The sequence below is a fragment of the Ascaphus truei genome, chromosome 7, assembly GCF_040206685.1.
Source record: "Ascaphus truei isolate aAscTru1 chromosome 7, aAscTru1.hap1, whole genome shotgun sequence".
Lineage (NCBI taxonomy): Eukaryota > Metazoa > Chordata > Amphibia > Anura > Ascaphidae > Ascaphus > Ascaphus truei.
The window spans coordinates 37,055,411-37,081,436 of record NC_134489.1 but is presented as its reverse complement, the minus strand read 5'-3'; the positions used below and the strand labels follow the sequence as shown (position 1 = coordinate 37,081,436).

Here is a 26,026-nt window from a genome sequence, read left to right as displayed (position 1 = left end):
TTTGCTTCTGGAGCTGATATTCGGTTTTTTGCTCCTTTACCCCCTAATGCCTGCACACAGACCACTCGGTCATATGTAGCTGGGTTATGGGAAACCCCGATTATGTAGATTTAGGATGATCCATATGACGCTGTATTGTGTCAGAGGACAAATGTGGCAGCACAAAAAGTGAAAGGAGACTGACCTACTATATCTTACCTTATGGCACATGGTAGGGGTTTGTGAATAGGGGGTAGTTACACAGCAGAAAAAGCTTTAAGGGGTAATTCTATATTTACAGAAATGGCCGTTATCAGCCTAAAATCCCAATAGTTTTGAGGATTTTCATCTTAAAAAGTCTTTCATCAAAGACTGAGCCACCTGTGCTGAAGCTGGGACTAATTGAGCCACTTGTGCTGAAGCTGGGACTGATTGAACCACCTGTGCTGAAGCAGGGATATCCCAAAAACCTGACCTGTTGGCGGCCCTTGAGGACTGGCGTTGCCCACCCCTGGTGTATAACATATTTCCAATTTCAAGCTTTGCTACTTTCTAGCAAAACACACACTTTTTCACACATTGCACTTTTATTTAGGCCAGGTGTGTGTGCAGAAAAGCAATAAGGTGTATTTTTGTTTTACATTGAAGATCAGCCAAACATTGTACAAGGGTAGATTTAAATCCCCATATTTAGCCAATACAGCAGCAGAGGCCATGGTAAAGAAATGACCACAGCCCCACTGCATGTAATCAGCATAGGCTTCCCTTTGGGATGTGCGTACACGTAAGCAAATTCTGTTGCCGGTTTCACTTTCATACGTTCGACTTACAATAAACGCCCCACGAAAGGTTTAAAGCAAAATGTGATTCCTTACAGGCTGTACAATATGGCGAGAGGCTTCGATACACACGGGCTTCACGGTTCTGAAATGCTTTACAGAGACCTCTGGCACTGATGGGTTCACACCACCACTTCCCACCTCAGTCAACTGTAAAATAACTAGAACGAACAAGTGTTTTTCAACAGGGGTTCCTAGGACCCTTGGGTTCCGCGGGCATCCCTAAATGGTTCCCCGCCATTTTCAGGTTACTTTTACACACTATTAGAGAGGGTTGGGGATCCTTACAATGCATCTGATCTCAGACGCGCTATTAGAGAGGGTTGGGGTTCCCTACAATGCATCGGATCTCAGACGCTATTAGAGAGGGTTGGGGTTCAGCAGAATTTCACAATATAATTATTATAGGTTTCTTGAACAAAAAAGGTAAAAAAAAAAACCACTGCTTTAGTGCAACAAGTACATAAGCAGCCACCCGTTGGCTTGGAAAGGGTTAAGCCAACAGATCATATGTTGTTCTGTTACCATTATAGGTGATATCAATATATGGACCATACACAAAATTATCTGTATCAGTCTTCTCTGTGATAGGGAAGATTTAAACACAATTCATTTGAATGAGGCTTAAATCTTCCCTAAAACAAAGGATCCAGCACATTTAATAGAGCAGGGGCTGCTCAACTCCAGTTCTCAACTCTCTTCCCAAACCCCCCCATGCCCCCCAACAGGTCAGGTAGTCAGGATATCCCTGCTTCAGCACAGGTGACTCAATTAGTCCCTGCTTCAGCATAGATGGCTCAGTCATTGACTTAGCCTCTGATTGAGCCACCTGTACTGAAGCTGGGATATCCTGAAAACCCGACCTGCTGGTAGTCCTTGAGGACTGGAGTTCAGCACCCCTGAAATTGGGGAAAATGTGTTGCCGATTACTCCGCCATTGATCAGGTTACGCTGTTGGTTTCTTGCCCAAATGTTCATCACAATACGTCAGACAAATATTAAAGCGTCACTTGTGATGAAATAACATTTGCACACAAAACCCAAGGGAACATTTCGTTAAGACTTAAAACCGGCGTGGGCAAGTGCGTCAAACAGATGGTGCCTTTCAGTTCAGGGATACTAGTGCTGCTTCCAACATTGAACTGTAACCGTTTGATGTAGGATCTCAGATAGAAAAGGCCTGGAGTTCCTGTCACATTGGATCCGTCTCACTTATCGGGTAGAACTACTGACCGTTTAAGCCACTGGACGGCAAGGTGGACAAAACTAATGGGCATCATAAGAAATATCCTACACAACAACACAGAACCTCCACCCAGTAAATAGGTCATCCGTGCTCCTTCAGCCAGATACTTCAACCGCAGAGTACGGGGAAATTAGACAATGACACTTGATTACACTTTGAACCTCTTAAATCAGAGTAATTCTGAGCACTTCCATTGCGACTTCTGATTAATCACAACTCAGAGGATTTATATACACACTTCTAAATACAGAAGTTAACCCCACTGTTGCAACGCAGCATAGGAATTAAAGCAACGCAATACAAAGAGGTTTGCAGAAGCATTTTTCTAAACATGTAATATCTATTTAGAATGAGTTTTTTGGGGGGGTGGGGGAAGATGGGAAGGGAACTCTTTGCATGGTCCTCTCTGCACTTTCCACGAGGGGGTTTTGCCAACAGCTTGCGCGTTCCTTCTTTCCCGGAATGCAGCGGGACGTTTCCCAGCGGCTCGTTCCTCCCTAGGAAGCTGAAACCTGGTTGAGCGGTTCTTCCAAATAGTGCACTAAGGCTTGAGCCTAGTGATCGAGAAGAGATACAAAAAGGTTGTTAGAAAGAGGAAAGTTATTAACACCAAAGTGAAGTCGATAGCCGAGCTCTAGATTAAATAGTTATTGAAGAGATATAGCTCCTGGAAACCTCCACGGGCTTAAGGAGCAGCTTGTGATGATGCATTTGTGAGATCTTCCTAAAGAAGCACATACACAAACACAGAAAATAACTTGAAATTCTTCCCACCTTGCAATCTCACTAATGTCCCACTTAAATGTTAATAATAAGGCATCTGTCATGGCTTCACTGAGTGATATCCAGCCATTCATACAATGTTAGGGCCGTTCTATACTGTGTGCGGCCGTGCACGTGCCGCATGCTTTTCGTGTGTATGCTGTGAGTGAAGGTACTGTGGGTGTATGTGTATATATGTATGTGTGTGTAGAGATTGTGAGTTATGTACTAAATAATATTTAAAAAAAAAAAAAATGTTGTAATAAAAATAATTTTTATTTATTTAACTTTGACACCTACACACAAACACACACATTACAGCACCGGTAGCGGCGCAATATCATTCGTTTCCTCATCTTCTCCCTCGTCGGTCTGCTCCAAGCTCCCTGCCGTGCGCGCGGCCCTATTATAGAATGGCTGGCTATCCTCAGCCAAGTAAAACTGCCGCGCGCGCGCCCGCACTATAGAACCCGCCTAACAGTACTGTCTTGCACACAGCATCGCCAATGCTCCTTATTCACTCATTCTCAGAGAAGTGCAAACACTTGCAGGGGGAGAGAGACAGAGAGAGAAAAAAAGAGAGAGACAATGAGCTTGCACACCCCATGACTAATTTCACAACATTATTAGCCCTTTAAGGGTTGGCAAAATGTTTCGCAAGGAAGCAAAAACTGTGTGTGGGGTGGGGGGTGGGGGGTGGGGGGGGGGGGGGGGGAGGAATGGATGGGGAGAAGAACCCACAAAAAATGTTGCAACAGAAGTACAGCAAAAAAAATATAATGAATGGCATATAAATTGCATATTTCATGTTACCTTGGCTTTCAACATTCCAAACCCAACAGTCTCTTTGGCATACATGCACAGCAACAGACTGGACACCCTTGTGATTGCCACACGGCCTTCCTGGAAGGGAAGAGGAGACAGATTCAGCAGGACATTACTTATGCAGACGTCTCTCCAGCCCTTTGCTACCGGAGGTGACAGGAATACGTTGCTGACCACTCCGGAAGCAAGGGGTTTCATGCTAAATTCAGTTCACACCATAATACATTATGTTATGCTTTAGAAGCCTCTCCCACCATGCAGTCCATAAGGATGAACTTAAGATTGTCCTCGTTGAATGCTTGATGTCCATTTTTATCATAGGCAGACCAAATGTTGCTAGCAATAGCAGCTGTAACTCTGGCATCTGTGTCACCATAACCAGAATATGCAAGTAGAGAGCCTTCATTGTTCAGAAGCCTAGAACAGAGCAGAGAAATTGTCAGCAAGAGCCCTGCCTAACGACTAGAATGCTTTGCATATTACATAGGCACTTGGGCCCATGTTGACTAAGCAGTCTTCTACCATGCGACACATTCTGGCGCTGGAGGACACCTAGCAGCCCACTGACTTCAAGGGGCAGCAACAGGCTGTAAGGCGTCATATGGCAGAACACTGCATATTCAATATGGCATTTTGGGTTCTGCAATGTGTTGCCACCCTTCGCCTCCTCCTCCATACAGACACACACTGTGTCTTTAAGGGAGCCGGCTCTCACGCTGATTTCCTCTCTCCTGTCAGCCGGGAAGTTGACGGCAGAAGCAGGGAGAGGAAAGAGCAATGATCTCTGCTGGCTGCTGCCGGGTCACTCCTGCGTAGGGGTGCCACTGCGAGTTATCTCCGCTCTCCCCCTCTGACGGCCGCGGGACCCCTGAGGGGTGCTTGCGGAACCCCAGTTGAAAATCACGGCAATAGGGACTCCCTCTCAAACACACACTTCCGCTTAAGGAATACTTTATAGCAAGGGAGCTAGTCTTAGGCCGCGGATATAGTAGGCGCGCGCGACGGAGTGCATGGCGTCGCACACGCCTGTCGCTTGAGCGATCCGTGGCCTTTGGGAGGGGGAGGTGTGACGGGGAGGCATTATGGGGCCGTGATGTCACGAGGCTGGTTCGTTCTCATTGGCTTAACTGTTACGTGACCTGGCTGTCGCGCGACAAAATAGTTTGTCAGCTTTAAAATCGGTCACGCTTCATCGTGCACTCTATGGCCTGCCTCATAGGCGTACGGACTTTTGTTCATGCCGCACAGAGTATGGAACCGGCCTTAGACGGGGGAAACCACGCAGTTGATGACCAGATACTTGTAGACTGAGGTAGCGTAACCGTGTCTCCCTGTGACTCTGTATTCTGCAAATTCCATTACAAGTTTCTCCCCCCTCCGTTGCATTCTAAGAATTCTAGGCAAAGGGTGGGTAGCTGATGAAGAACCCTGAGAGGTTCAAAAGCTTGTAACATGTCAACTACTTGTTGGTCTAATAAAAGGTATATCCCCTACTCCCTCTCCCTCCTGTGTTACTACACGGAAGAAAGGATCAACACAGCTACCCACATTTCTTTGCTCTCAATTGAGAAGAAGCTGGCACTGGGTCCCACTGCCAAGATTCCACACCTCCCTCCCCCCGCACACAGTGTGCTCTGCACGCACACCCCTCCCCCCGCACTCACAGTGTGCTCTGCACGCACACACCCCCGCACGCAGTGTGCTCTGCACGCACCCCCCCCCCCCGCACGCAGTGTGCTCTGCACGCACACCCCCCCCCGCACTCAGTGTGCTCTGCATGCACACATTCCTCCGCACTCAGTGTGCTCTGCACACACACACCCGCACTCAGTGTGCTCTGCACGCACACCCCCGCACTCAGTGTGCTCTGCACGCACACCCCACCCCCCGCACTCAGTGTGCTCTGCACGCACACACACCCGCACTCACATTGTGCTCTGCACACACTCCCGCTCTGCACGTACACACACCTCTCGCCCCGCACTCACAGTGTGCTCTGCACGCCCCCGGTGTTCGCCTGGCTCAGGACCTGGGTCAGCGCTTTGGGCCGCAACATAATCCGGCCGAAGATGGGAGAGAAGCGGCCGCCGCTCCCCGGACTACTGCTCTGCTCACGTGATAACCCCCCTCCTCCCCGCGTATGTCCGGAAACAGGGCAGCGGCATGCTGGGAAATGTATTTTTTTTTTTTTTTTTTTTACTGAGGCTTGTTTAATAATATCCATGAAGGAATGAGATGTGAGCATCAGCAGTAACTGTAACTGGGAAAGAACAGAATGAGAAGATAATCATCGCGTTGTACTGAGCAGAAACAAGAAAGGCAGCTGAGGCTTGTTGCCATGATAACGGCTACTTCCGTGCGTTCCAAACCTCTGTTCAGGCAGCTGAGACATGTTGCCATGGCAACGGTGACTTCAGGCCACGCCTGGCACACACCGTGTTTCCAAACCTCGCTTCGCAGGCCAGAGCAGTGTCATACCATTGGCCAGCTCTGTTGCCATGGATACGGATACCTCAGCCAGTTCGCATTCCCAGCCTCGTTCTGCGTCCCTCCCACTCCCCCCCTGCTCTGCCTTGCGATTGGTTAGCGGCAGTCACATGGTTACGCTGTCTCCTCCGGGCCGGCAGGGGGCGCCGCGCTCGCAGCAGACAGCGGAAGTAGGAGGAGTAGGTGGTGAGGGGGGGAAACCTCCAGTCCCTTCTCTCCCTTACCCCCGGCCTGTTGTTGTTTGCTCCTCCTCTCCGGGTGGGCGGGGAGGTGTAAAGATGGCGGAGAGCGGCGCTGACGGTGCGGCCTTGGGCACCGCCGGGCAGGCAGCGCCGGGCACAGGCCTCATCCGGGTCACCGTCAAGACGCCCAAAGATAAGGAGGAGATCGTGATCGGGGAGGCGGCCTCGGTGGAGGAGGTGAGGTACACCCCCCCCCCCCGAGGGGGGTGGGGAGGAGACTGAGTCATCTGTGCTGATGCAGGGACCGATTGAACCACCTGTGCTGAAGCAGGGACTGATTGAGCCATCTGTGCTGAAAATGGGATATCCTGAAAACCTGACCTGTATGTGTGTGGGTACCTTAGGGGGGCTCAACTCCAGTCATCACCCCTCTCCAAACAGGTCAGGATATCCCAGCTTCAGCACATGTGGCTCAATCAGAGGCTCAGTCTTTGACTGAGCCTCTGATTGAGCCATCTGTGCTTAAGCAGGGATATCCTGAAAACCTGACCTGTTTGGGGACGATGACACTTGAGTGGAGTTGAGCAAACCTGCGGTTAATAGGGACAGGACCGAATAAGTTCAGCGGCACCTTTTGTCCCCATTTCTACCAGTGGTTGAAACTCTTAATCTTCAGCTAATTGGAACATCTGGGAGATTGATGTTAATGCTCAGTTGGTTATGGGCAATTTAACACCAATTATTTTGTGTGTGTGTATATATATATATATATATATATATATATATATATATATATTTACATTTACATGTGTGTGTGTTCGACAAACCTATACATTTGCACGCACTGGGCGAGTGGATTTAACATCATGGTGAGCTCCTATTGGCCCAAGCAGCACACGTGTGGTACTAGGTGGCAAGTAGATTTTTTGGTGATTTGTCGACCACTGTGTGTGTGTGTGTATGTATATATATATGTGTATGTATATATATATGTGTATGTATATATGTGTATGTATATATATATATGTATGTATATATATATATATGTATGTATATATATATATGTATGTATATATGTATGTATATATATATTTATTTATTTTATTCAGTGCTTTTATTCATAAAAGAAAAAATAGGTGCCGGGACCTGGGTAACGCGCAGGGCCTCTTACCTTCTGCTCCTCATCTCCTCCAGCCACTTTGTGACGTCACGTTGTATTATGAATGCGGTGCAGTGTGGTGTCACAGCGTCATTTGAGGCCGTATTGTCATGGCGACGCATCATTACAAGAAAGAGATGAGGAAGAGAAGGTACGAGGCACTCAGAAAAGAAGGTGCCGCGGTATACCGGCACGTGCATCACAAAAAAAGCCCTGCATATATTATCGGAGTACTTGGACTGTAAGCTCTTCGGGACAGGGACTCCATTTCCTTGTGTTAGATCTTATGTCTTTAGCGCTTGTTCCCATTATGTGTTCTATTATGTCACGCCTATTACTGCTGTGAAGCGCTTCGTACGTTGGCAGCGCTATATAAATAAAGGTATACATATAGTAAATTGCACGTATTGCAGAACCTCATTAGGTGTCACATGCTTGGAAGTGTCTCAATCACGAAGCAAGTAATGTGTACCTATTTTCCTGTTGGAGGGTCATCATTTATCAGGGTGCAAATGGATACCATCATTTAAAGTTGAGAGGGACTACAGAGGGGCAGTGATCTGAATTATTATTTTTTATTTATTTAGTGCCACATAGTGCAATACAATGTTGGGGGTAAGGATAAGCACAGAGTATAAAACACACGTAGCTTAAAACATATTGAAGCCATAGGCCAGGAGGGGCAAACTCTAATCCTCAAGTGCCACCAACAGTTCAGGTTTTCATGATATCCCTGCTTCAACGACTGCACTGCCTTTGCTGAAACAGGGATATTCTGAAATCCTGACCTATTGGGCCCCCTTGGGAATTGGAGTTGGCCACCCCTGCCATAGGCAATGAGGGCGTGATGCAATTAGAGTATAAGCTCTTGATTTTAGCAGCTGAGTATGTTCCGTCGGAGTGAATCCGGGTCTTCATTTTATCCCACTCGTGTTATCGTGATTCAAAGGTTGGGTTAGCACTTTATTTGCAAAGAGAAAGAAAGGGATCCCACTAGGATCATGCACTCCACCTTTAGGGTGTGGGATCCCTTTCTTTCTCTTTGCAACAAACCTTTATCCCCACGTGCACCCCCATAGGTTTAGCTGAAGCAGAACCCCCCTTTCCTTCTATATTAGCACTTTATTTGCCAGAAGTTTAGCAGGAGAGATACATCACCGGTGTAAGTGTAACTTTTAGGTGGGATTTGGGGGTGATGTGCGCCCAGTACCGGCAAGATTAATACTCCGCGGACATGCTTCGGGTGAGGAATCAGGTTAAATCAAAATTCTGCTTACGATTAGACGGCCTGCCATCGTAAATATATTTTCATTAGAGCATTGTGTGTGCATGTTTTTTTTTATTTTCTATTATTGCATTTGTATGCAGTGCTTTATAGACTCGCTGTACCAGAAATTCTGTAGGGAAACATGGCATGGAACTGGGAGAGGTGCATTGGGTAAGAGGCATGGAATCACAGTTAAGTGGTAGCAGAGAAACCTACTGAAGCGTTGTTTATGCCTTCAGTTATAAAGCATTTGATAGAAGGGATAAGGATACATGAAAATGTCTGTAATATAGGCTGTAAGCTCTTCAGGGCAGGTATTCTCCTACACTGGCATGGAAATGCAACCCCTTCCACAGAGAACATACAAAGCTTGTTATTGAGTATTTGATTCTCCCCCAACGCCCCTCATGGGGATCCACCGTAAAAATGAAATGTTTGTTTCTTTTCTCTCTGCGTGGTATCACCCAGGAAATGGGGTAGCCTGGGATTTATTAGACTATAATCGGGGCAATAACACCCATTGTGGCTTATGCTGCGTGAGTGATGCAGTAAGTGAGCATGTCCAGGTATTTATGTGGAAGATCTCCCCAAGCCAAGGTGTCTGATGGGCATGGCGTTTTTATAAACGGTGGCGTCCCTGCGCTATAAGGAAGCAGCGTGCATTTGCTCTCTGGTACCAGTGTTCACAATTGAAATGATGCTGCTTGTACTGCATCTTGCAGGTTGATCAGCACTCGGGAAGGGTTAGTGTGAGGTCCCCTTTCTCAGCTCCACAAATCTGTGAAAATTCTCCAGATAGCAGACAGGGCACAGTCACCATAATTCCCAGGGAGAGGCAGAAGGAAAACTTGGCACTTTAAACCATTTATTTACACAGCCTTACATTCATGTCAATGCATACCTCTATGAGTCCTGTCTAACGCCCCTTCAAATGACAGTAAAACTTCAAATCCCAAGGGTTTCTTAAAAACCCGCGCTGGCTCCTCCTCGGGGCCCGCCCTGGCAGCTCCTCCTCGGGGCCCGCCCTGGCAGCTCCTCCTCGGGGCCCGCCCTGGCAGCTCCTCCTCGGGCCCCGCGCTGGCAGCTCCTCCTCGGGCCCCGCGCTCTCAGCTCCTCCTCGGGCCCCGCGCTGGCAGCTCCTCCTCGGGCCCCGCGCTGGCAGCTCCTCCTCGGGCCCCGCGCTGGCAGCTCCTCCTCGGGCCCCGCGCTGGCAGCTCCTCCTCGGGCCCCGCGCTGGCAGCTCCTCCTCGGGCCCCGCGCTGGCAGCTCCTCCTCGGGACCCGCGCTGGCAGCTCCTCCTCGGGACCCGCGCTGGCAGCTCCTCCTCGAGACCCGCGCTGGCAGCTCCTCCTCGGGACCCGCGCTGGCAGCTCCTCCTCGGGACCCGCCGTGGCAGCTCCTCCTCGGGGCCCGCGCTGGCATCTCCTCCTCGGGACCCGCGCTGGCAGCTCCTCCTCGGGCCCCGCGCTGGCTTCTCCTCGGGACCCGCGCTGGCAGCTCCTCCTCGGGACCCGCGCTGGCAGCTCCTCCTCGGGACCCGCGCTGGCAGCTCCTCCTCGGGACCCGCGCTGGCAGCTCCTCGGGACCCGCGCTGGCAGCTCCTCCTCGGGGCCCGCGCTGGCAGCTCCTCCTCGGGCCCCGCGCTGGCTTCTCCTCGGGACCCGCGCTGGCAGCTCCTCCTCGGGACCCGCGCTGGCAGCTCCTCCTCGTTGCCCGCGCTGGCAGCTCCTCTTCGGGGCCCGCCCTGGCAGCTCCTCTTCGGGCCCGCCCTGGCAGCTCCTCTTCGGGGCCCGCCCTGGCAGCTCCTCTTCGGGGCCCGCCCTGGCAGCTCCTCTTCGGGGCCCGCCCTGGCAGCTCCTCTTCGGGGCCCGCGCTGGCAGATCCTCTTCGGGGCCCGCGCTGGCAGCTCCTCTTCGGGGCCCGTCCTGGCAGCTCAGCTCTTGCAAAGTCTCTGCCTCAGCTAGGGCAGTACATTGGTGTTTCCTTTTCAAAAGGAATACTCCAACACTAATGAGGTGTTTATTTCTTCCATAGTAACACTTTGGAACGTGACTCAGAGAAGTATATATTCGGTCAATGCCTGGAGACCTTTCCTCCAGTGGCAGGATCTGATTAATGATGCCAATGATTGTTCCAGGATTCTTACAGTTATCTTGGGTTCATATGTCTGCCACTGTCACCCTCTTTACATGACGTTGTCAGGGTGTTGCTGGGGGAATACAGACAATCTCTGCTAACCATTAGTATGATCGGCAGCAACGAGCAGTTCTCCTATAAGAGAATTCGGCGGAATTCGTTGCGATGCGTTGCTTCCGTCACCGGCAGCGAAAAGGCTCATCTTTTAGATTGGAAGCTCCTTGGGACAGTGATCTCCTTCCTATTGTGTTAACGTACATGTGCTGTTTTTGTCGTACAATGTTATTGTCCTCCCTCCCCTCATGCGCTGCAGTATATGTTGGCACCATACAAATGATAATAATGAAACAGGTTTTTAGTGCGCGTAGGAAAATACTGAGTATGTAGTGATTCTTTGCGTGATCATACTCTGCGAGGTGTCCTCTGTATAAGGGAAAATACCTTTGCTTTTGACCAGGGGTGGTCAACTCCAGTCCTCAGTGGCCACCAACAGGCCAGGTTTTCAGGGTATCCCTGCTTCAGCGCAGATGGTGCAGTTGAAGACTGAGCCACTGATTGAGCCACCTGTGCTGAAGCAGGGTTATCCGTAAAGCCTGACCTGTTGGTAACTCTTGGGGGCTGGGGTTGGCCGCCCCCCTTTAGATGGTGTGAGCTTTTTCTAACATTTGTCCTACAATAAGAATTATTTGGGGATCTGCCCACTTAATGTTATTATAGGGTTACCAAACATATTAGGAGAAAGTCCTTTTGCCAAATAGCTTATAATGTAGACGCCTTAATGGCTGACCTGTTCAGCACTGAGCAGGATTACAGATTTTCTGAGGGGTGGGCAAAGGAGGCATCTTAACCCCGGTGCTGTCAGAGGTGGGCAGCGAAGGGGTTAATTTAACCGTCCCGTTGCCCCGCCTGCTTGTCGCGGGTTGACATGTTGCAATCCTCTTGTTTGCAAGGGAGGCCAACTCCAGTCCTCAAGGGCCACCACCAGGTCGGGTTTGCAGGATATCCCTGCTTCAGCACAGGCGGCTCAATTAGTGGCTCAGTCGAAGTCTTTGAGCCACCTGTGCTGAAGCAGGGATATCCCTAATACCTGGCTTGTTGGTGACCCTTGAGGACTGGAGTTGCCCCAGTCGTGCAATTCCTGCAGCTGCTGACAGTCTCACTAAGTTACACACGACACTGTTACATGTTTCATTCTAGGTGTCCTTAATGGTGCAATCGTGTAGATATTAGAACACCTCTCTTTTTCCCATACTGCTGTGATAAAGCATGATCGCACAGTGGGAAATCATTACCTAATTAGCCTCTTGACAATTTACAGGGTTTTTTTTTGTTTGTTTTAACGAGCAGCCGTAGGAATCAATTCTCTTTAGACGCTGTCACAACCAGGTAAATCACTTCCACGTATGAGTAGAAGGTAGAATGAAGCTACTACACATGTAGCCGCCCCTGCTTTGTTCTTGCTAAACACTGGCTCTTGTGTGTTCCAGTTCAAGGAGGAGATATCCAGACGGTTCAAAGCGAAACGGGATCAGCTGGTTCTGATCTTCGCAGGGAAGATCTTGAAGGACGGGGACACAATGAACCAGCATGGGATCAAAGATGGCCTCACCGTCCACCTGGTGATCAAGACGCAGCAGAAGTAAGACATGCTCTGGCTGCATGGCTTGTCTGCTGAATGCCACATGGTTTGGAAACAGTATGACTGTCTGCTTATAATCACCTAAAGTATCTATTACTAAGGACCTGGGTCCCCTGCCCCTAATCTCGAGGGCCTGGGTCCCCTGCCCCTTATCTCGAGGGCTTGGGTCCCCTGCCCCTTATCTCGAGGGCTTGGGTCCCCTGCCCCTAATCTCGGGGGCCTGGGTCCCCTGCCCCTAATCTCGGGGGCCTGGGTCCCCTGCCCCTAATCTCGGGGGCCTGGGTCCCCTGCCCCTAATCTCGAGGGCCTGGGTCCCCTGCCCCTAATCTCGAGGGCCTGGGTCCCCTGCCCCTAATCTCGAGGGCCTGGGTCCCCTGCCCCTAATCTCGAGGGCCTGGGTCCCCTGCCCCTAATCTCGAGGGCCTGGGTCCCCTGCCCCTAATCTCGAGGGCCTGGGTCCCCTGCCCCTAATCTCGAGGGCCTGGGTCCCCTGCCCCTAATCTCGAGGGCCTGGGTCCCCTGCCCCTAATCTCGGGCCTTGCTTTACCTCCGGTCAGTACGCTGCAATATGTTGTTGGCACCTCCCTGGAATGAAGGTTTTTAAGCAATCTAATTTCTACCAGGCATGGCCTAAGTGTAGATACTTGATTTCATTATAAAATGTAGCATGCTCTTTAATTTTGTTTAATGGGGGTTTATATTTCACTTTAAAACAAGAAACAGGTCAAAGGTGTTTGCGAGTCAGAGAAAAGCCAAGTAGTCAAATTAAATGGCAAACTTCTTACCCCACCACTTTAAGAGGGGCCTTGGCCAACTCTGCTGGCTTCTCTGACGACAAACGGTTTTAATGCAGAGACGGGATAGCACTTTCTGTTTAACCACATTCCCAGCAGAGGGGAACTTTGAACTGCTCGCTGTGTGCGGATGGGATTGATGCTGAGACGGAGGTCACTGTTACCTGTTGGAATTTATACAAGGCCTTTGTCCGTAGGATAATGGTGGTCCTATCTGACCTCGGCCGGTGTCCCTACCACTGCTGCCCTCCCCCAAGAAGTCCAGTTTTATAGAACAAGCTTTATTTTTAAGGCATTTTAATAATAACCTTTAGCATTCCAGAGCAGTTTAAAATTGGACATCCATAAAGAAGCCATCCAAGCTGTCGTTGTTTTCCCTTTCAATATGCGCAGCAATACAATCAACACAATGATAAGAAAGTAGCTAAATTGCCGATCGATCCGTTCTCCTGTGATCGATCGGCGAAGATTCAACTCGGGGGTTCGCTAAATTGCTGTCAGTGCAGCAGAACAGGACCAAATATGCAAAGTTCTGTGGGGAAGATCATGTGACCAGGCAGTCACTAGATACAATTGGTGCACTGCTAGAGAGAGAGGGCAGGGCTCAAATAGGGGTGTGCCAGAGCCTGTTTTAGAAGAGGAAAGGGATGTGATTTTGTAAATGGTTGCTATAGAAACAAAAAATGCTTGTTACATTATAATACATTAAAAATATAATTCAGAGTTGTTTGAAAATATGCTTGTAGTATTTTTTTTTTTTTAAAGTACAGAACTGATTTATTAAAGGAAAACACGCTTGGTCTGCAGCTTTAATGTTATATAATCCACAATGATTAAATATTACTTTACCTACCACTGTGTCCTTTCTCTACCTGTTTAATATTGAGTTTAACTGCAGATTAGGCCCCCCCCCTTTTCCCACCCGCTGTGAAACCTCAGACCCCATTTGATCCTCGGCGGACTTTCATATTTTTAGGATAATCTTATGTCTGTCCCAAGCATGTTTGCATGTACCACCTCTGCTGGGACTCTATTCCACAAATCCACCACTGCTGCTTCTCTTCAAACATGATGGTGTTTGGGCACAAGCCCGTCTGCAAGACTTTTGTAATGTACAGGGACGGAAGATCCGATCTGTATTCGGATTATGTTTGTTATCCTTTGCAGGCATGTTTTTAATGTCAAGACTTTACTGATTCTTTGTGTTTTGTACGATTTATGAGACTTAACGTCGTTATATTTACAAAGAAAGAGAACATCCAGGTCTGGTTACAAGGTTTAATGAAGCATGTTCTCTCCGTGCAGATCGCAGGATCCATCAGCCGCGTCTTCCTCGGCCGCCGCTACCGCGGCTGCTGTTGCTGCCTCTACAGCCGCCTCTGCACAAGCAAGAACCCCCACCACCCCTTCTCAACCCCCCTCCTCCAGCAACGCTGCGCCAGAGAGCATCGGGGGAACCAACAGAGGGAGTAGCGGCACAGGGAGCAACACGAGCGCTGGAGACGGGACACAAGGCTCTGCAAACATCCTCTGTGAGTGTGACGTGCCGGTGACCGCTGGCTGACGCGTGGCCCGGGGCCGCTGGCTGACGCGGGCCCCGGGGCCACTGTTTAATACGTGACCAGTCTTCCCAATTCATTTGACATCCTTCATCTCCTTCTGATTCTGTGTGCTGTGCTCTGATCAGCATTAATAACCAGCAGGAGCACCATTTCTTCAGTAGGGCTGTGGGAGGGCTTGTGGGGGGCAGGAGTGGTGGTGTAACAGTGGGTAATGGATTTGGAGGTTGGTGTCCTTCTTTAGATGGGGGGATTTAGGCATAACCTACACATTCACATTGTCTACAAAATAAATAGTCTACTCATTTGTAGTATCTAAATTAAACTTCATTTAGCTCAGTCTCGTGGAAAGATATGAGTCAGTGGTTTCCATTGTCCGGGAGTGGTTGTACAACCCTATAGCATCGCATGTCTAATCCTGATGATATTATTATTTTATTATATTAGTAGTATTCTTTATTATTATTATCTTGTAATGATATTATCTTCTAATATTGTATATTCTTTTTCTTCCTGTCCTCATTTTCCCCCCGTCTCAGCTGGTTTCGGTGGCCTGGCAGGGCTGGGCAGCCTGGGCATGGGGTCGGCCAACTTCATGGAGCTCCAGCAGCAGATGCAGCGCCAGCTGATGTCCAACCCAGAGATGCTGTCTCAGATCATGGAGAACCCGCTGGTGCAGAACATGATGTCCAACCCCGACCTGATGAGGCAGATGATCATGGCAAACCCGCAGATGCAGCAGCTGATGGAGCGAAATCCGGAGATTAGCCACATGCTGAACAACCCGGAGCTCATGAGGCAGGTGTGTGGCACGAACACGGGCTGGAGAACCATCAGGCAGACCTTTACACATCCAATCGCTGCTAGTTTGTACAAAAAAAAAAACCACTTTGAAAACTACTTAACTATGTCACTGTCTTACCTAAAGAAAATGTTTATTATAGATCAGGAGTGAGCACCTCCAGTCCTCAAGGGCCACCAACATGTCAGGTTTCAAGATATCCCTGCTTCAGCACAGGTCGCTCAATCAGAGGCTCAGTCTTTGACTGAGCCAACTGTGTTGAAGCTGGGATAGCCTGAAAACCTGACCTGTTGGTGGCCCTTGAAGAGTGGAGGTGTTTATTGAACCTTTAGTGCCCCAGCATCCCCGTCACTATTAGAGGGGCAATAAAGGCAGGCGGCAGAGGATGGCTTTGCCTGTGCAAACTCCTGTTCGGCACATGTTGATACCATACAGGCCCATATACACTAAAGCGTGCTAAGCTTGAGCACACCTGATCTGCCATACATAAAGCGAAAATGAAGCCCTACATTGTCTCAGCTTCACATGTGATCTACAGCAGCGGTGCGCAATCTGTGGGGCGCGACCCCCAGGGGGGGCGCGAGACTGCCGACGGGGGGCGCGGGGTTTACAGAGGCCCCGCGCGCTTCCCGAAGGCACTTAAATTAAGTGCCGGGGGAGCTGCAGGGCCTCTGTAAACCATACTTACCCATGGCTCCGGCGGCTTCCTCCCGGCGTCGCCATGGCAACGCGGCGTCAAAATGACGCTGCGAGGTCATGTGACGTCACGTTGCTATGGCAACGTGACGTCATTACGCCGGTGCGAGGGTAAGTTGGGGTTGGGGGGGGCGCGGGAGTGAGGGGACAGCCGGCAGGGGGGCGCAGGGAAAAAAGTTTGCGCCCCCCTGATCTACAGCTCCTATATTAACCCTTTCCGGGCCCTAATGACGATCGGTGTATGTCAAGAAATCCCAGGGTCCATTATGTCATTGCCCATTGGTGGTTATTAGGGGCTGTACACGATCGGTGCTACATACCGTACTGAAAAGTGAGGGGGGGGGGAATGATCACTCCGAAGAGTGGTCACGCGATCAGGAAGTGCCGGTGGGTCTGTGGCCACGGAGGCAGCATGACCCTCTGGCACTGAAGGTGTTAAGGTACCTCTAGGTTCCAGCTAATTACGAAGTACGTGGCTAAGAGGAACAGGAAGGAGTCATCCTTAAATCACTGTTGCGCCCCTTGCCTCCTTCACGGTGAGCCCTGATGTTCTGTCACGTTCTCCCCCCCGCCCCTTGTTTCAGACTATGGAGCTGGCCCGCAATCCCGCCATGATGCAGGAGATGATGCGGAACCAGGACCGAGCTCTCAGCAACCTGGAAAGCATTCCTGGGGGATACAACGCCCTGCGCCGGATGTACACGGACATACAGGAGCCCATGTTCAGCGCAGCCAGAGAGCAGGTACACACATGCAGTGACATTCGGCTGGCCGCTGTTCCCCCTGCTGACCAGCAGAGGGAGATAGTGACCGGCCTCATAGGCAAAACACATCTGCTTTGGTCAGAATTCTTTTAACCCTTTTGCTTCCAAAGAGGCCAGCAACACTTCGCAGAACCCACTAGCTGTAAAGAGGTTAACGATACCTAATTAACTTCACGAGGCAGCCTCCTTCCGGCTGTTTTTTTTTTTTTTACATTTACGCCACATGTTTGGGCTGTTCCTCGGTTCTTACTGCTTTAGAGGTTTTCTAAGCCAATCGTTTAATAGCAAAGAAGGGTGGCGAGCCGCGGTGGTCTTTCCTTCCCGATGACGAACCCCGAGAGGTTCGAAGGCTTGTAACTTATCAACTACGTGTTGGTCCAATAAAAAGTATCATACAATCATTTAAAAAGTATTCTAGGCTGTTCTGATTTTATTTCTAATTTTTCTGTTTTTAGAGGCGCATGTGCTCTAAAATCAAATGTTTCTCTCCCCCTCCTTACACCCCTGCCCCCCCAGACCCTTAGGTTTTTAGCTAGGAGTCTCTGGAGCTGAATCACGTTACTTTAAGCTCCGGGCACCTGCTGCTCCCTGAGATACTGGCCAACGTAGGATGTGCCAGTAGCAGCTCTACAGGGTAAGTGTCCCGGTCACACGGGCCAATAGGAAGCCGCAAGGGATGACTTCACGGCTTCCTATTGGCCCGCGTTACGGGGGACTTTTAATCGTCCATTGTTGGCCCCAATTAGCCCAGCCAGAGCTGCTACAGGCACCCCCTATGGAGACGAGTATCTGAGTCCCCGGAGCTGAAATGAAATGTGATTCTCTTGGTAATATTAATTTATGTTTACCTTGTTTATGCACACCTCCTTCATGTCAAGTAACTAGAGCAGTGGTTTCCAACCCTTTTTTGGTTTAAGAACCCTATAATTATATTATGAAATTCTGCATAAACACAACCCTCTCTAATAGCGCGTCTGAGATCAAATGCATTGTAAGGAACCCCAACCCTCTCTAATAGCGCGTCTGAGATCAAATGTATTGTAAGGAACCCCAACCCTCTCTAATAGCGCGTCTGAGCTCAGATACATTGTAAGGATCCCCAACCCTCTCTAATAGCGTCGTCTGAGATCAGATACATTGTAAGGAACCCCAACCCTCTCTAATAGCGCGTCTGAGATCAGATACATTGTAAGGAACCCCAACCCTCTCTAATAGCGCGTCTGAGCTCAGATACATTGTAAGGATCCCCAACCCTCTCTAATAGCGCGTCTGAGATCAGATGCATTGTAAGGAACCCCAACCCTCTCTAATAGCGCGTCTGAGATCAAATGCATTGTAAATTCTTCTGTATTTGGTACCATTTTGCAGGGAACTCTTTAGGGATATTCCGAGAGGGAGAGAATATGATGTTTACAAACCTTAGCAATACTTTAAAAAGCTATACTTCTTAAGAGGCCAATCTAGGTTCCTCATGTCTGTGTAATGGGTTTTGGTTTTTAGCTGTGATAAGCACCTTGGTCTTTGAATATCTTCTGAGACTTTCTCTCTTTCAACCGTCAGTTTGGCAGCAACCCCTTCTCTGCGTTGGCGGGTAACCCGGACGGCCTGAACGCGCAGCCCCTGCGCACGGAGAACCGCGAGCCTCTTCCTAATCCCTGGAACCCTAACTCAGCAGCCTCCCCAAACCATGCGCCCGGCAGCGAAGGCAACAGCGGGTCCCCCACCAGCCAAAGCACCCCCACCGTGTCAAACCCGCTGGGCATCAACGCTGCAAGTTTGGGGACAGGTAAATTGGTGTGTGCAGGTCAGGGATTTAGGTTGAGCAGGGGGTCACCTTTTTAAAGCAGGGGCGGCCAGCTCAAGGGCCACCAACAGGTTAGGTTGTCGGGATATCCCTGCTTCAGCATATAACAAGACAGGCAAGCCCAATGCTTCATCCAATTTGACAAAATATGTATGCTAATAAGTATAAAGTTAAATACTAATAAATAATGTTTTCTTGGTCATTTAGTTAAAACCTTTGGCCAAAGCATCATAAGCCTGCATGCGAAAGTCAAGGCATAACCAAATATGCAGGTCCTAACACTATACTGTGAACCTTCCCTTTTACCTCTTGCAACAGCTATATCTATGGGGCCTACTTGTATAAGGATGTATTCTGAAGATCTATTTTCTCGTGTTGTCCTAGGCATGTTTAACAGCCCAGAAATGCAGGGTCTGTTACAGCAGATCTCGGATAACCCCCAGCTGATGCAGAGTATGATTTCCGCCCCGTACATGCGCAACATGATGCAGGCTCTCTCGCAGAACCCAGACTTTGCCACCCAGGTAACATGTCCGCTCCCCATTTACCAGGCATGGGGGAGGGTTCTTGGCCAACCTCAACTGGGCTGGGGAGGTTCTAGATAAGTTTGCTGCATGATTCTGTGGCCGCCAAAGAGGCTGACCACGCGTAGCAGAACAAAGCCACTAACTAACTTATTAGCGAAACGCAGCCCAAACCACAAACCTGAATCTCATCCTGGGAGTACCCACATAGTCCCACCCCCTCCCAACACTGCCCACAATTTTCAATTTGGCCCAGTATCTGAAGAGGAGATTGCACAAGCGCTCCTCAAACTAAAACTAAGCAGCCATGACTTACTACAATCTAGGTTCCTACGACTTGGTGCCCCAGCCATTGCCAAACCAATTGCTTCCATAGTCAACTCTATCCTGTCTGCAGGCCATATCCCTAAGACCTGGAAAATTGCCAGAGTTGTCCCAATCTTCAAAAGTGGGGACAAAAACACTGTCTCAAACTATACGCCAATCTCACTTCTCCCAATTCTATTCAAAGTCATGGAAAAATGTGTCCACTCCCAATTAAGCGATTTCTATACTATACCAAGACAAATTTCCCTAGCCAATTCCAATCTGGCTTTCGTCCCAAACACTCCACCGTAACTACCCTGCTAAAAGTTTGCAATGAAATCCAGTGTGGAATGGAACGGGGACAACTCACTGGTGCAGTATTCCTAGATTTTGCAAAGGCTTTTGACACAGTTTTGACTCCAGAGCTCTGGAATAGGGAAACATGCTTTAAACTGGTTTCAGTCCTACCTATCAGGAAGATCCCAACATGTGTCCATCTCTGGCTCTAACTCTAACCCCCTGGATATCACGCAAGACTCTGTTCTGGGGCCCCTACTCTTCTCGATGTTCATTAATGATCTTCCCACAGCTTGTAAGGAAGCCTCAATACACATGTATGCAGATGACACAATCCTATATGCACACAGCCATAGCCTCTCTGACCTTCAACACATACTTCAGTCTGACTTTTTGAGACTCGAAAACTGGATTTCCCAAAACAAACTACAGGTAAACCCTGTTATAGCGCGGTCCTCGGGGGCCACCCGATCCGACCGCGCTACAAACGGGATCGCGCTAATTAAATGAATAAATAAATTAAACAAATTTAAAAATGGTCGCCGCGCCCGGGGTTCCGTGTCTACAGAGGGGGGGGAGCTGGGATCGCATCATCGCACTGTGCTGCACTGTGCTACCCCTCCCTCCTCTCTCCTCCCCAGCAGTCAGAGAGCTGCAGGCAGTGCTTGGAGAGTGCGAGGCTCAGGGCTGCAGCCTCCTCTCCATGGCAATTTTACTCACATGTCCACTGATCACCCGCACAGCAGCTTCTCCTGCTCTCACTCGCAAACTTTTCAGGGACGCCGGGGGAGCCTGCCCTGTCTAGGAAGAGAGCTGTGTGTCTGTGTGTCTGTGTTCCTGATAGCTTCTCCTGCTCTACACCACAGACATTCTATCCTGTGTGTGTGTGTGGGGGGGGGGGGTTAGGGGGAGAGGGAGTGTGTGTGTGTGTGTGTGCTGTGCAGTGTGTGTGTGTGTGTGTGTGTGTGTGTGTGCTGTGCAGTGTCCTGTGAGTGTGTGTGCTGTGCAGTGTCCTGTGAGTGTGTGTGCTGTGCAGTGTCCTGTGAGTGTGTGTGCTGTGCAGTGTCCGGTGAGTGTGTATGCTGTGCAGTGTCCTGTGAGTGTGTGTGCTGTGCAGTGTCCTGTGAGTGTGTGTGCAGTGTCCTGTGAGTGTGTGTGCAGTGTCCTGTGAGTGTGTGTGCAGTGTCCTGTGAGTGTGTGTGCAGTGTCCTGTGAGTGTGTGTGCAGTGTCCTGTGAGTGTGTGTGCAGTGTCCTGTGAGTGTGTGTGCAGTGTCCTGTGAGTGTGTGTGCAGTGTCCTGTGAGTGTGTGTGCAGTGTCCTGTGAGTGTGTGTGCAGTGTCCTGTGAGTGTGTGCAGTGTCCTGTGAGTGTGTGTGCAGTGTCCTGTGAGTGTGTGTGTGCAGTGTCCTGTGAGTGTGTGTGTGTGTGTGCAGTGTCCTGAGTGTGTGTGTGTGTGTGTGTGTGTGTGTGTGCAGTGTCCTGTGTGTGTGTGTGTGTGTGTGCAGTGTCCTGTGTGTGTGTGTGTGTGTGTGCAGTGTCCTGTGAGTGTGTGTGTGTGTGTGTGTGTGTGTGCAGTGTCCTGTGAGTGTGTGTGTGCAGTGTCCTGTGAGTGTGTGTGTGCAGTGTCCTGTGAGTGTGTGTGTGCAGTGTCCTGTGAGTGTGTGTGTGTGTGTGTGTGTGTGTGTGTGTGTGTGTGTGTGTGTGTGTGTGTGTGTGTGTGTGCAGTGTCCTGTGAGTGTGTGTGTGTGTGTGTGTGTGCAGTGTCCTGTGAGTGTGTGTGTGTGCAGTGTCCTGTGAGTGTGTGTGTGTGCAGTGTCCTGTGAGTGTGTGTGTGTGCAGTGTCCTGTGAGTGTGTGTGTGTGTGTGTGTGTGCAGTGTCCTGTGAGTGTGTGTGTGTGCAGTGTCCTGTGAGTGTGTGTGTGTGTGCAGTGTCCTGTGAGTGTGTGTGTGTGCAGTGTCCTGTGTGAGTGTGTGTGTGTGTGTGTGTGTGTGTGTGTGTGTGTGTGTGCAGTGAGAGTGTGTGGGCAGTGAGAGAAAAAAATGTAAATTTTTTTTTTAAACGGGAGCCACGTGAAAACCGCGTTATAACGGGTCGCGCTATAACGGGGTTTACCTGTATTTTTAAACACTGACAAGACTGTAACAATGGTATTTGGGACCAAGACTAAATTTTTAAAGCTTCCAGCGACTGAGCTCCTGATTAGAACCAACGCTAACACCACCCTAACCCTTGTCAATAGTTTTAAATACCTGGGCTTATGGTTTGACTCCCACTTAACATTCGGGATGCACATTGATACCCTGACAACCAAGACCTATGCCAAACTAGGGGTACGTTACAGGAACAAATCCTCCCTAAGTCTCCTGGTCAGAAAGCGTATCGCACAGCAGATGCTAATGCCAATTATTGACTATGGAGACATAGTATATGGCTCGGCACCTCAAACCCACCTTGGCAAACTTGACACCCTCTACAATTCAATTTTGTCGTTTTGTTTTCCAATGCAACTATAACACACATCACTGCGAAATGCTCAAAGAACTAGATTGGTCAACACTAGAGTCTAGGCGCAAAGTTCACCTTTCCTGTCTTGCCTTTAAATTCTTTATGGGCTAGCTACCCAGCTACCTGAACAAGCTCCTCACCCCTACCACATGCAGCACCTATCACCTGAGATCAGACTCCAAAAGACTGTTCATGGTCCCAAGGCTCAACAAAGTATCCGGCCGTTCCTCCTTCTCTTACTGTGCACCCCAAAACTGGAACAGTCTACCGGAGACTCTCACATCCACCACCAGTTTAAGTTCTTTCAAATCTAAGGCTGTCTCACATTTTAACCTTGTCTGTAACTGTTTCATACGCCCATAATATATATTTTCTTTAACTGTGCACGCAATGTCTTGTATATAATGTATACCCTGTTCATTTATGTAACTGTATTTGTAACCTTGTATTATTTGTCTTAACTCTGTGCCCAGGACATGCTTGAAAACGAGAGGTAACTCTCAATGTATTACTTCCTGGTAAAATATTCTATAAATAAATAAAATTAATAAAAGCGGTCAAATGGCAAGTCGGTGGGATGGAGGAATCCCAGATGTAGCCAGACCGCCCAACTGCAGCATGTGCACTGACCGCCCTCTTCTGTTCTTGCCTCCTGCAGATGATGGGTAACATTCCAATCTTCTCTGGTAACCCCCAGCTTCAGGAGCAAATGCGACATCAAATGCCAGTCTTCTTACAGCAGGTAAAGGGCACGCTGCTGGGAATCCACCCCCGAGGTGGCTGCTCCCATGCGTATGAGGTGTAATGGCAAAGTGTTTTTGGGATGGAGTGGACGGCACAAACAGGGTTTGGTAAAGCTCGTCAAATAATAAAGGTGTGTTTTCTTAACTCGCTTAAGGTTAAATGGCCGCTCAGGAGTACATCTAATTCAAGCTTGTTTCAGCCCAAAATCCACATAGACTTCAGTGGGCGCAGAAGCCGCGAGTAACACATTGCAGGGTATTAGGAGGGTAGCTTCTGATTATGAATAGTTGTTTTTTATTGGCCCCACAAAGCATTTGAACCCTTCTAGCTGTGGAATGGCATTGGGTACATTGTGTACATCGTGGTCCCTAAGGCTCTGCCGTCTTACAAGTTAATGTCGTGTCCCACAGATGCAGAACCCAGAGTCTCTCTCCATAATGACCAACCCACGAGCGATGCAGGCGCTGCTCCAGATCCAGCAGGGACTGCAGATGCTGCAGACCGAGGCCCCTGGACTGATTTCCAGGTGAGATAGAATCTCGCTGCTCTCTGGCTCTTGTCTTGAGCCTGTGTTGCAGACCCCACACATTCTAATGACCCAAGTTGATGTCTAACTCTTGGCTCTACCCTAGTGTCGGCTCCTTTGGCGTGCCTGGGATGCCCCCCACGGTGCCTGGGATGCCCCCCACGATGCCTGGGGTGCCCCCTACCATGCCCCCCACGTCTGGTGGAAGCACAGCACCCGATAACCCTACGTCGTCTACGCCTGCGAGCGTGTCTCCACCAGGGGGCAGCAACCCCCAGCAGCAGATGATGCAGCAGATGATCCAGCTGTTAGCCGGAGGAAACTCTCAGGTACGGAAGATGCCAGCGGCGGTTTCCATTCGGCAAAGGAGGAGCATGAACGGTCTCCATGCTGGAAAGACCAGCAGGGTGGATGCAGAGTTCTGACTTAGCCAACTCTCTTTATAGCTACCGTTTGCTCATGAACGGGTAACAGTGTTTGTTGTGCTGCTGTATACAGTGCAACAATATATTTCTGACCTGCAGAGCCTGGCTAGAGCTTATACTGCTGTACGTGGCAGAAAAATATGGTAGTTATGGATCCGACCCGTAGAGCTAACAATCTAAATGCCCTCCTAAGTTGAAGGTGGCATATTGTTGCCTGATCAACTGGAAGATTTGGCTAAACTGTTGTCAGCCGGAGACGCAGATGATGTGAAAGCGTTGGGTCTAATTAACGTGGCTGTTCTGTCCCTGCAGGTGCAGAGCCCAGAAATGCGTTTCCAGCAGCAGCTGGACCAGCTGAGGGCCATGGGCTTCATCAACCGCGAAGCCAACCTGCAAGCCCTCATAGCAACAGGCGGAGACATCAACGCAGCTATTGAGAGACTGCTGGGCTCCCAGCCCTCCTAAGGAGAGGGCGCTGACTGCCCGAAATCCACAGGAACACGCACACCCTGACCAGACCTTCAAGTCCGTTCTACAAGCCCCATTCGCAGAGCATCATGGGAAGTGACCGAGCTTTGCACCTGACATCCCTGCTGAGCTAACAACTCCACATGGGACAGTTCCTTTGTTTTGCTGTTGGTGAGGGTGCTGCAGCGCACGGGCTGTATTTGGATCATCTCCTCCCCATTCTAAGGGGTGGTTTGGTTGCAGGGGGGTGGTTTCTCTCTCCCCCCGCCTCCCCCCCCCTCCAAATACAGTCCGCCTTCAGCACTGCTTTATCCTCCTGACAGCCAGACCTTTAATAAACACATGGACCCATGAACAAAGCCTGCTCCAAAAGCAACTTTTACTCATGTTTCCATATAACCATTGTATTTAATTTGCTAATCTGCGGATTAGGTTGTTCAATGACAATTGTGCAAGGTTTCTCAATGTGTACATTTATTAATTTTTTTTTCCTCGCCTATTTTTTCCCCCATTTCGATTTCAGTTTAACCTCCATCATCCTAACCAAACGGAGTCTTATTATCAATAGATTGATTTTAACGATAAACCAAATGTCCTTTTTTTTTTTTAATTATTATTTTCGTTGAATTTACACACAGACCTAGATACAGTTACTTACCTAGAACTAAAAATCAAACCCCCCTGATTTTCCTTGTTTAGCAGCGAAGGCCGTGACACAAACTGCTTCCCGCGCTGTCGTTTTCTGGACTGGTAGTGTTGTGCTGCTGGACTGCGAAGCTGCGATGATGGAGAGTAGGCTGCCTGCCCTAGTGCGGGGGGTCTGTAACTGGAATGTTTTAAGTTCCGTTTTCCTGCATCCTCCGCGCGTGAACTCCTTGTCACTAAAGCACCTGTCGTGGCAAAATATTGTTTGTGTGTCTCTTGGGAATGGGGCGTTCTCGGTACCAGAGGTTAGTTTTGTGCATAGCTTATACCAGTGGCTCCTTTTTTGTGTCTTTTTTTTTTTTTTTTTTAATCATACTGTTCCCTGCCTCCTTTTTCCCCCCCAAAAACTAATGTTTTGCTTTCTGGGAATTGTTCTGTATTCGATGGGCAAAGCATGGTGATCAAAAACAGTAAGTATTCCACTCGGTGACATAATCTAATTGGGTTATTAATGCAGGGAGTGAATGTACCTGTTTTTGTCACTATGAGCTTCTTTCTCTGCCACTTCCCAGTTTGCCTCTGCTCTTATTCTAAGACCCCCTTTTTTTAAACCGCAGTCCATGCTGATTGCCATTTTTTGGGGGG

General features: G+C 49.3%; 2 protein-coding genes across 2 annotated transcripts; one reads left to right on the top strand and one right to left on the bottom strand.

Annotated features, from left to right (window-relative positions):
* Nucleotides 1-2,368: 2,368 nt before the first annotated feature.
* On the bottom strand, nucleotides 2,369-5,957 carry LAMTOR2 (late endosomal/lysosomal adaptor, MAPK and MTOR activator 2). The gene is made up of 4 exons (XM_075607714.1): nucleotides 5,640-5,957; nucleotides 3,906-4,068; nucleotides 3,640-3,729; nucleotides 2,369-2,618 (listed from the first exon to the last, which is right to left on the bottom strand). Exons 1-4 carry the CDS (start codon nucleotides 5,894-5,896, stop codon nucleotides 2,562-2,564), a joined length of 567 nt encoding a protein of 188 aa, XP_075463829.1. The 5' UTR covers nucleotides 5,897-5,957; the 3' UTR covers nucleotides 2,369-2,561.
* A 346-nt stretch (nucleotides 5,958-6,303) lies between these two features.
* UBQLN4 (ubiquilin 4) lies at nucleotides 6,304-25,640 on the top strand. The gene is made up of 11 exons (XM_075607713.1): nucleotides 6,304-6,557; nucleotides 12,370-12,521; nucleotides 14,621-14,847; nucleotides 15,414-15,676; nucleotides 16,957-17,115; nucleotides 18,697-18,922; nucleotides 19,325-19,464; nucleotides 23,232-23,315; nucleotides 23,728-23,843; nucleotides 23,950-24,172; nucleotides 24,581-25,640. Exons 1-11 carry the CDS (start codon nucleotides 6,417-6,419, stop codon nucleotides 24,731-24,733), a joined length of 1,884 nt encoding a protein of 627 aa, XP_075463828.1. The 5' UTR covers nucleotides 6,304-6,416; the 3' UTR covers nucleotides 24,734-25,640.
* The last annotated feature ends 386 nt before the right edge of the window (nucleotides 25,641-26,026 follow it).